This window comes from Mustela nigripes, chromosome 14 (assembly GCF_022355385.1).
Source record: "Mustela nigripes isolate SB6536 chromosome 14, MUSNIG.SB6536, whole genome shotgun sequence".
NCBI classification, from domain to species: Eukaryota; Metazoa; Chordata; class Mammalia; order Carnivora; family Mustelidae; genus Mustela; species Mustela nigripes.
This window is the reverse complement of record NC_081570.1, coordinates 28,831,943-28,842,533: the sequence shown is the minus strand read 5'-3', so window position 1 is coordinate 28,842,533 and position 10,591 is coordinate 28,831,943. Positions and strand designations below refer to the sequence as shown.

The following is a 10,591-nucleotide window of genomic DNA, read 5'->3' as shown; positions in this document are numbered from 1 at the left end:
GGCGCGCATTTTTCCACTTCACAGAGGTGGAGACTCCACTCGGCAGTTCCACAAAGTCACCTAGGTAGTCACAGGTAGATTCCTTTCAGACTGCCTCCCGGGCGGATTCGAATCCTAAACTTTCTGGGGCTGTGGTTGACATGTTCAACAAACCTTTACAAATACCCACCACGCGTGCTTATAATTAATAATTACATGTTTACATTTTTGTCTCTCCCATTGGCTTCTTCGAGAACTGGGCTCGCGCCTGCCTTGCTCGCACTACTGTTCTCAGCTCCTGGTACTTACTACGTGTTCAATAAATACTTGTTGAGGAAGAGTCGTCTGAGCATAGAAAACAGTTGGTGCAAAGAAAGGGCGAGCTGAAAAAACATATGACGCTGCGGGCAGCAGCAAATAATTTCATTCGGAGGAAGTGCCGAGAGACTAAAATGGCAGGCAGAGGCCAGGTCGCAAAAAATTTAATGCCAAGTGAAACAGACCTCACCCTACGGGTAAAGCAGCCAGTGGAAATGTTTAAGCAGGGGCATAAGTGATCACTCTGGCTACAGCATGAATAATGGATAGCAGGGGTAAGATGAGCAGGCTCTGTTGGAAGCTGGTGCACTGGTGGAGGAGAGAGGTAAAGAGGCATCGGGGTGGAAAAAAAGCACGACTTGGTGACTGGCTCAAGGCAATGGAGAAGGCTTTAAGGGAAAGAAGGTGAATGTTTTTGCTTAAGTGGTCCACCCCCCTAAGAGGAAAAGATACACAGTTACGGTGTCATTGATTTCAAGAGAAACATTTTTCAGATTTAACATCTTGGAAACCCAGATGCATTGTATAGTAGAAGATGTGACATAGTTTAACAATTTTTTCTTTCTTAGTGGAACATAAAATAATGGTGGAATTAACATTTGATGGCATCTCATATTTGATGAAATATGGTAGATTCCAAACCCTACCAAACACACACACACACACACACACACACACACACACACACACAGATTGTCTTCAGTCTTAAATAGAGATTTCCCACCTCTTTGGGGAGGGGTGGGGCACCTCTGGTGAATTTTGCCAGGGGTGCTCTCTTTAAGGTTGAAATCTTGCTTAAATTTTTAGGCATAAATATAACCCTCAAAACACCCCATGAGCCGGCAAGACAAGAGTCATTATCATCCTGTGTTATTTTTCAAACTTTAAAAAACAAAAAGCAACGCATTCCTATTTTAGAAAAATTGGAGACTTACAAAAAGTAAAGAGAATAGGTAAATCACTAATAATTCCTTGATATATTACAGCCTCCTGGTTCTTTTTTGTTAAGCATGCTTACGTACATACATATTTTCATTTTGAGTTTTAAGTTTATTTTTTAAAATGCGAAAGTGGGGTGGGTGGCTCAGACAGTTAAGCAGTTGCCTTCAGCTCAGGTTATGATCCCAGGGTTGGGCTCTCTGCTCAGTGCAGAGCCTGCTTCTCCCTCTCCCTCTGCCATTCCCTCTGCTTGTACTCTCTGGCTCTCTCTCTCTATCTGTGTGTGTGTGTGTGTGTGTGTGTGTGTCTGTGTGTGTGTGTGTGTCAAATAAATAAATAAACATTTTTCAAAAATGTGAAAGTAATACATGTACATGTTAAGAAAAAACCTTTCATGCTGAGTACACACAAAGAAAAGTTTCCCGCCTGTACCAGATCTTCTGGGATATCTCCTCATAAACAACCATTGTTTACTGTTACTTGGATATCCTCACAGAAATAACCTCTTCATGCATCTATTTTTATACACACTATTAGGTGTCTAGATTTTTTTTCACTTTGTGTGGCCATCTTTCCATTGAGTTCATATAGATTTTTTTAAACAGCTTTATTGAGGGATAAGTTCCATAAAGTCCATAACATAAAATTCACCCGCTTTGAGTGTACAATTCAATTACTTTGAACAAATTTAATAGCATTGTGGAACTCTCTCCACAATCCAATTTTAAAACATATCTATCACCACCAAATTTGCTGTCACTTCCAATCTTATTTCCAGCCACAGACAACCACTCATCTACTTTCTGCCTCCATAAATTTGCCTTTCTGGACATTTCCTCTCAATATATCCTATGTCGTTTTTTGTGTATGGCTTCTTTTTCTTAGTATGATGTTTTCATGGTTCGTTTATATTGTAACATTCCTTTATTGCTGAATACTATCCCACTGTATGGATATACCACATTTTCATTCATCAGCTAATGGATGTTGGAGCTGCAACCAGTTTTGTTGATTATAAATAACACTGCTATGACCGTCTGAATATATGGACATATCTTTTAATTTCTATACCTAGAAACTTACTTCATTCTTTTTTTTATGGCTGTATAGCATTTCACTGCGTGAATGTACCATTTTTTTATTTAACCAGACCCCTTGCTTACAATTAGATTTTTCTCCACATGTGAACTTATTATTGTTTTTTTAAATATTTTATTTCAGAAAGAGAGAACGCCCCTGCTGGCGGGCATGGGGGGGGGGGGAGGCACGTGGGCAGAGGGAGAAGCAGACTCTGCTGAGCAGAGAACCAGATGTGGGGCTCGATCCCAAGACTCTGGGATCATGACCTGAGCTGAAGGCAAATGCTTAACTGACTGAGCTACCCAGGCAGCCCTCCACATGTGAATTTATTGAAGAAAAAAAAAAAAGAGAGATTTTTTTTTTAAGATTTCATTTATTTATTTGACAGAGAGAGAGATCACAAGCAGACAGAGCAGCACGCAGAGAGAGAGAGAGGGAAGCAGGCTCCCTGCTGAGCAGAGAGCCCAATGTGGGACTCGATCCCAGGATCCTGAGATCATGACCTGAGCCGAAGGCAGAGGTTTAACCCACTGGGCCACCCAAGTGCCGAGAGAGAGAGAGATTATTAACAAGAAGGACCCCGAGGTCTAGAGAAGGAAAAAACGTTAACAGAAGTCACGCTGAAAGCTAAAGACTCAACGTCCGGTCCCCCAACTCCCATAGAGGTTCTTCAACTACTCCTCAGTCAGGGAGGTCCCTGCCTGCCCCGCCCGCCTCATAAAAACTCCAGGAAGTCGGCCCCTTAACCTCAGATTCCTGAATTTCTGTACGCCCCCTAGAGGCACCGGGAAATTACTCTGCATCGCTCCACGACACCTCCGGCCAGCAGGGGGCACTGCTGCCACCTCGAGCACACCGGCTATGCTTACCTTGTGATGCTCCCTTTTCTTCGAGTCCCCGAGGCACTTCCGGCGTCCGCGGAACTTTGGTGCGCCCGGACGCTCAGTGTGGGGCGCGGGCGCGCAAAGTAGCAGGAGTCGTTTCCGGCCGTGTCGGTGGTCTGAATCGAGGTGCAGAGGCGGAGGAGAAATGGAGACAATTCTGGAGCAGCAGCGGAGGTATCATGAGGAAAAGGAACGGCTCATGGATGTCATGGCCAAAGAGATGCTCACTAAGAAGTCCACGGTGAGTGGGGCCTGGGCAAAGGCTACGTCGAGGCTGGGCCCCATCTCGGTGTTTAACCTCGGAGGCCTTTCTTTGGCCCCGAGACCCTCCCGCACCCCATCCCCGGCTCCCTCCCGGGCTTCCTCTCCGAGCTCGGGCCGTGGTAACCGCCCCCCGAAGCCCAGCACTCCCCAGGCCTCGGTGGCAGCCGCGGAGACCTGGGCGGTTAAGCTCCGCCCTCGGGCGGCCTTTCCAGCCTCAGAACTCCCGACTAACGGCGCCTGTGTCACCGTTTGCTTTTCTCCAGCTCCGGGACCAGATCAATTCTGACCACCGCACACGGGCCATGCAAGATGTGAGTGCTCCGTTGTCCGCCTCTCTTTGGGTCGGGACGAGCTGCGAAAGTGAGGGAAGGCGGGGTTCGGGGTCTCAGTATGAGACCAGTCCAGCTAAAGGTAGCCAGATGGACCAGTCGAGGGCTGTGTGACTGGAGAAGTCCTCGCGGCTTCCAAACCCGAGAGTGCTGAGCTGTCCTTCCTCACCCCTGAATGGGACCTCCTATTCATACCATCCTGTGCCCAATGATGTACAAAGAATAGTTAGGAGGAGTAAGTGGCCCGGGCACAAAAGGTACCATCCCTACCCCCGCCCCCCTCCCCAGTGTTGGGTATTAGTGTTTTCCTCCCAGAATACCGTTTTTAAAAAAAAAAAAATTATTTATTTGGGCGCCTGGGTGGCTCAGTGGGTTAAGCCACTGCCTTCAGCTCAGGTCATGATCTCAGGGTCCTGGGATCGAGTCCCGCATCGGGCTCTCTGCTCAGCAGGGAGCCTGCTTCCCTCTCTCTCTCTCTTTCTGCCTGCCTCTCCATCTACTTGTGATCTCTCTCTGTCGAATAAATAAATAAAATCTTTTTAAAAAATTATTTATTTATTTGACAGAGATCTCAAGTAGGTGGAGAAGCAGGTAGAGAGAGAGGGGAACGCAGGCTTTCCGCTGAGCAGAGAGCCCTATGCGGGGCTGGATCCCAGGATTCTGAGATCATGACCTGAGCCAAAGGCAGAGGCTTTACCCCACTGAGCCACCCAGGCGCCCCTCCCAGAATACCATTTTGAAATTTTTACCTAGCAAACCAGGTTTGCTTAGTAATAGTTCAATTTTGTGCTTTTAGGAAATGAATCAAAATGTTGATGCTAACTGCTGAGTGATAGGTAAATGAAGGTTCATTATACACAATGTTTTCTATTCTTGCATGTATTTGAAGTCTGTTTAGAAAGGATTGAAAGACCTAATCAGAGTTTCCAATTCGCAGAAGATAATTAGTATTGTTAGCCTCTAGTTCCTTATTTAAATTCCCAAATCCAAAATACTGTGAAAACAAAGATTTTCTTTGTGATTTTGGGGGCGTGGGGGGATGTAATTACTTGGTGGCAACATCTGACTTGATCTCATTTGGCAGCAAAACCCTGACCTTAACAGATAAGCTTTGGATGGTCTTTAGCCCATTTATTAAATAATGCATAATTTTCACTGCAGAATTATTAATAGGTGTTCCAGATTCCAGCAGGGATGTTACATAATATATAATATTTTTCCCAACTTAGAAATTCCAAATTCTGAAGCAAATCTGGTCCCAAAAGTTTTGAAAAAGAGACTAGGAACTTTTAACATCTCTCAGGGTTTCCCTGGGCCTTGACTAGTGAGCTCTGTTGGTCGCTTAGCCCTATAGTTGTACAGATTGCTTTGTTCTGATGAGTTTTGTGTTTATCTTTCAGAGGTACATGGAAGTCAGTGGGAACCTGCGGGATTTGTATGATGATAAGGATGGGTAAGTGATAGTCACTTCTAGTCCAGGAGTTAGCGCCTCTGAAGAGCCATGCTTCAAGGACTGATTTTGTGCACTGTGTTCTTCGAATTTTTTCTGGTATTGCAGATTACGAAAGGAGGAACTCAATGCCATTTCAGGACCCAATGAATTTGCCGAGTTTTATAATAGACTCAAGCAAATAAAGGAATTCCATCGGAAACACCCAAATGAGGTATGATACTCAGAAAGTATTTTTTCCAAACCTGCTTGAAGAGCATACTAAAGGAAAGGCATAAGGAGGATGGAGGTGCACCATTCAGATGTCCCTTCAAAAGAGCTATTTAGGGGCGCCTGGGTGGCTCAGGGGGTTAAAGCCTCTGCCTTCAGTTCAGGTCATGATCTCAGGGTCCTGGGATGGAGCCCCGCATCGGGCTCTCTGCTCAGCAGGGAGCCTGCTTCCCCCCTCTCTCTCTGCCTGCCTCTCTGCCTACTTGTGATCTCTCTGTCAAATAATAAATAAAATCTTAAAAAAAAAACCATTTAGGTGACATCTTGCAACTCCAGTACTTCCAGTTTCCCCCTCATCTTTAGGCCAAGGCCACACTCTTCCTGGGTAGCCCCAGCCAGGGATAGAGCACAAGTGAAGATACTGTGGCCTGGATATTTCCATTCAGTGCAGGACTCTTGTAATGAGCATTCTTTGCTCCTCAGCTCCCCACTGGGAAGGTAAAGACTTGGTCTGAATCACAGTGTAGGCTATCCCTGCCCAGTCATCCTCTCTCTTGGTTTTTATCTTTCCCAGGCATTACCCCCAATAAACTCCTTGCGCTCCTAACTCTGTCTTGAAATCTGCTAGCTAGGGGATCCATCTAACACAAAGACGCTGTACTTACTTAACAGTGATCATTATACTGTCAGCGTTTAGCCCAGAGGCCAACTTTTTCATGAAGTATATTTCCTTATCCAGTCCTCCCTTGAAATTAATCTTTATGATCTGATTATATTTTATGACAGTGAATGTGTACCTCACTGTATTGAAATAGTATAAGGAACAGGGATTATATCCCAGTTATCTAGAAGTGATTGAACATCTTGAGCAGCTGACCAGAGTTCTAGGGGGAGGAGATTTTTTGTTTTGTTTTGTTTTGTTTTGTTTTGTTTATTTGACAGAGGCACAGTGAGAGAGGGAACACAAGTGGGGGATGGAGGAGGAAGAACTAGGCTTCCCACTGAGCAGGGAGCCCGATACCAGGCTCTGTCCTAGGACCCCAGGATCAAGACCTGAGCTGAAGGCAGATGCTTAACGAATGGGCCAACCAGGTGCCCCAGGAGAAGGAGTTCTAGGGGGGAAAGGGAGCAAGGCCATGGCTGTAGCAGATGTGGAAAGGGGTTGGTTATGGATTATTCTGAGCTTTCATGACTGTGTAACTGGGAAGTTGTTCCCTTGGGGGAGATAAAGAGGTAATCCACTTGCAGTGGGAATGAATTTTTATATATGTAGCTTTTCAAGTGATGTTATACATTATATAGGTAGACGTGTCCTGTGGGTAGAAGTTAAGTGACTGGGGTTAGGCATGAAATTTAAAAAAAAAAAAAGCTTGTGATTTAGATCTGATAATTAGCTCATAGACTTAATGGTTGAGGTTGACTTGATGGATGAGGGCACTTTCTCACGCCAGCAGAAGTCTTCCCACCCCTTTAAGCATCAAGCGTGAAGCCTTTTGCTAAGAGAGAAGACATGAGTACCATTCCGGTATGTTAACCTTATTCTAGCCTTGGTAGAAAGGTGATGAGAAATAAATGGTTTGGTTTTATTTATTTGTTTGTTTGTTTGTTTGTTTATTTATTTGACGGAGACGGTGAACGAGGGAACACAACCAGGGGGAGCAGCAGAGGGAGAGGAAGAAGCAGGCTTCCCACAGAGCAGGGAGCCTGATGTGGGGCTTGATCCCAGGACCCTGGGATCCAGACACTTAATGACTGAGCCACCCAGGCGCCCCGAAATAGGTGGTTTTTAAAAAGGATTAGAAGGATGCTCAAGATATACTAAGGGGAAAAGGTCCAATTATGTGAAAAAATAAACACCTTACACTTGCCTGTAGGTGCATGTACATATGCATGTATTTAAATATACAGAATAGTGGTTTGCAAATTTTGTAGGATATGTTTAAATCCTTTGGGGATTTTTATATTTTAATTTTTTTAAGATTTTTTTTTTTTAAACACTCCCAGGTAATCCTAATGTTGAGCAAAATTTGGAAACAGATGGTATAAAAGGTCTCTTAACAGTGCTAAAGGGGGACTTTGGTTTTTGTGAGCATGTGTTACTTTAGGAGTTCTTAGTCAAATGATACCAAAAAAGGAAAAGAAAAAAGCAAGGTAACTGCAGAATAATAGTAGGCTCCTAATGAAAATCAAGTCTCAAACATCAGAAGTCTAACTTACTATACAGCCCATTTCTGCAGCATTGCAACTTTTTTGTTAAAAATCCACCTGAAGGGGCGCCTGGGTGGCTCAGTGGGTTAAGCCGCTGCTTTCCGCTCAGGTCATGATCTCAGGGTCCTGGGATCGAGTCCCGCATCGGGCTCTCTGCTCGGCAGGGAGCCTGCTTTCCTCTCTCTCTCTCTCTCTGCCTGCCTCTCAGTGTACTTGTAATTTCTCTCTGTCAAATAAATAAATAAAATCTTTAAAAAAAAAAAAAATCCACCTGAAGGAGTGCCTGGGTGGCTCAGTGGGTTAAAGCCTCTGCCTTCGGCTCAGGTCATGGTCCCAGGGTCCTGGGATCAAGCCCCCTCGTCGGGCTCTCTGCTCAGCAGGGAGCCTGCTTCCTCCTCTCTCTCTCTGCCTGCCTCTCTGCCTGCTTGTGATCTCTGTCTATCAAATAAATAAATAAAATCTTTAAAAAAAAAAAATCCACCTGAATTTTTCTTTCTTCCCTTCAGATCTGTGTGCCAATGTCAGTGGAATTTGAGGAGCTTCTGAAGGCTCGAGAGAATCCAAGTGAAGAAGCCCAAAGTAAGTAGGTTTCAATATTTCTCTCGAGCACTAACAAAAGTGCAGGTTCATGACAGAGCTCAGATTTTCCCTCCAAGCCCTGGAAAACAGAGCCCCAGAGAAATTTATTGCCATGTTCTCAGCTGGATTGACGTCCTAAATTGGACTTGAACAAAATACTCACTTTGTACTACCCTTGCTCAAGTTCACTGGCCTGGAAAACTGAGGTCTGTTGACTTCCTGAGCATAGGGAGGACATTTGGGTGAAGGGGTATGTCGTGTCACAGAGAACTAGCCATCCATTTGAAGAGCCACGTCCAAGAAAGTGGTCTTTAATGTCTGAATCACTGATACATCTTTGATTCTTTCAGACTTGGTCGAGTTCACAGATGAAGAGGGTTATGGTCGTTATCTTGATCTCCATGACTGTTACCTCAAATACATTAACCTAAAGGCCTCAGAGGTAGGGCCAGTGGTGGTGGTGGTCAGGTGTTGGGGACGGGGGACACACGGGATGACAGTGCTTCCGATTCTAGAGGTGGGTCAGGATGGCAGGCTGGGGCTTCTGGACAGAGAGCAATTACACTATCTTGTGTTTTGTAACCATTAGAAAAGACATAATGGGCTTTCTTGGAATGAAACAGTACGTAAAATGAAAGGTTTTTATAGTGGATACAACAGTCTTATTTATAGTTTTTAAATTTTTAAAAGATATATATTTAGAGAGAGAGTGCATATTTGTGTACATGCACACACAGCGAAGGGACATAGGCAGAGAATCTTAAGCAGGCTCCCTGCTGAACACTGACACCAGAGTCTGACACAGGCTCCATCTCACAGTCTTGAGATCATGACCTGAGCTAAAACCAAGAGTTGGACACTCAGCCGACTGAGCCACCTCGGTGCCCCTACTTATTTTTATTTTTTTGAGTGAACACTGCAGCCAACATGGGCCTTGACTAAAGACCCTGAGATCAAGAGTCACATGCTCTATAAACTGAGTCAGCCAGGTGCCCCAAGCATACTATTTTATTAACAAATTTTATTGCTTATTGATACATATTTTGCTTTTATAAACATAAGATATTTTTTTTAAAACTCACAGTGAGCCCCTGCAATAGACACATGTAGTAGGTATGTGAAAAATATGAAAACATAATCTCTGCCTGCAAAAGTGTCTTTTATCACAAGATTTAGGATCCAGTGTGACAATCTCAGAAAGGTCACAAGAAGGTGTATGATTAAGATCCTCATGGAGGTGTGAGGAAATGTCCCGAAAGTTCAGTGACTGTACCTTAAGCTCCAAGAGTTCAGGTCCTATATCTGTCTTGTTCTCATCTGTATCCACGTACTTGGTCCAAAGATGCTCAGTAAGTGACGCTGTGAGTGAACAAATGGCACTTCAGAACCTTAGTTTAGGATGTAGTAGGTGTCAGAGCCTTCGGTTTGCATTCAGTTAGTGTTGGACAAATGTTTCTTTCATTTACTGTTGATTGATTTGATCTTTATTTTTCAGTTAGTTGCATGTCTGATAAGTCTGCTCAGTGCCATGGCATTCACACCCCAGGTCGTGTAGGAATTAAGTCATGGGCAAGCAAAGACTAAGATGAGCTGGTCCTTGTTATTAGACAACACTCAGTTTTGATCTCATTTATTAGAGACTGTAGTGCAACTTGGTGCAAACCCCTAACTGGATCTCTTGTCATTTCTTTTTTCAGAAGTTGGATTATATCACGTATCTCTCCATCTTTGACCAGTTATTTGACATTCCTAAAGAAAGGAAGAATGCTGAATATAAGAGGTAGGCATTGCTAGCCTCTAGGCCTCTCCTGGATTTAATTAGGTTATTTAATGTAAAGATTTGATGGCAGAGTTCTGAATTTTATTGCCTGAAATAAGGACACAAATGGCTTCCAGGTTTATTGAAGGAGCGAGATTTCGAATGCCAGTTTCAACATGTGTCTTACTCTGGCTCTGGAAGAATGTGCATCTGTTGGCACATCTGTGATTTTACACTGAGGCTGTTCTTAAATTTGTTTCATTGTAGAAAGAAGTCTCATTCAGGGATCTGTGTCTTGAGTTTAACAAGAAAAAGATTAGCATTTCTCATTGTGACCGAAGTGAGGTGCATGACTGATGTACAGATGGAAAGTTTTTTTTTTTTTTTTTTTTTTAAAGATTTTATTTATTTATCAGAGAGAGAGAGGGAGAGAGTGAGCACAGGCAGACAGAGAGGCAGGCAGAGGCAGAGGGAGAAGCAGGCTCCCTGCGGAGCAAGGAGCCCGATGTGGGACTCGATCCCAGGACGCTGGGATCATGACCTGAGCCGAAGGCAGCTGCTTAACCAACTGAGCCACCCAGGCGCCCCCCTT

At 44.2% G+C, this 10,591-nt stretch overlaps 1 protein-coding gene across 1 annotated transcript in view; it reads left to right on the top strand.

The window, feature by feature from the left end:
• Positions 1-3,226: 3,226 nt before the first annotated feature.
• The window catches only part of SF3A3 (splicing factor 3a subunit 3), a 22,366-nt gene continuing 15,001 nt past the window's right edge, over positions 3,227-10,591 (top strand). The window contains exons 1-7 of the mRNA XM_059377335.1: positions 3,227-3,441; positions 3,728-3,775; positions 5,194-5,246; positions 5,352-5,457; positions 8,168-8,240; positions 8,591-8,682; positions 9,938-10,020. Coding sequence (XP_059233318.1) covers positions 3,346-3,441; positions 3,728-3,775; positions 5,194-5,246; positions 5,352-5,457; positions 8,168-8,240; positions 8,591-8,682; positions 9,938-10,020 — 551 coding nt within the window. The 5' untranslated portion in view covers positions 3,227-3,345. The remainder of the gene's footprint in view (positions 3,442-3,727; positions 3,776-5,193; positions 5,247-5,351; positions 5,458-8,167; positions 8,241-8,590; positions 8,683-9,937; positions 10,021-10,591) is intronic.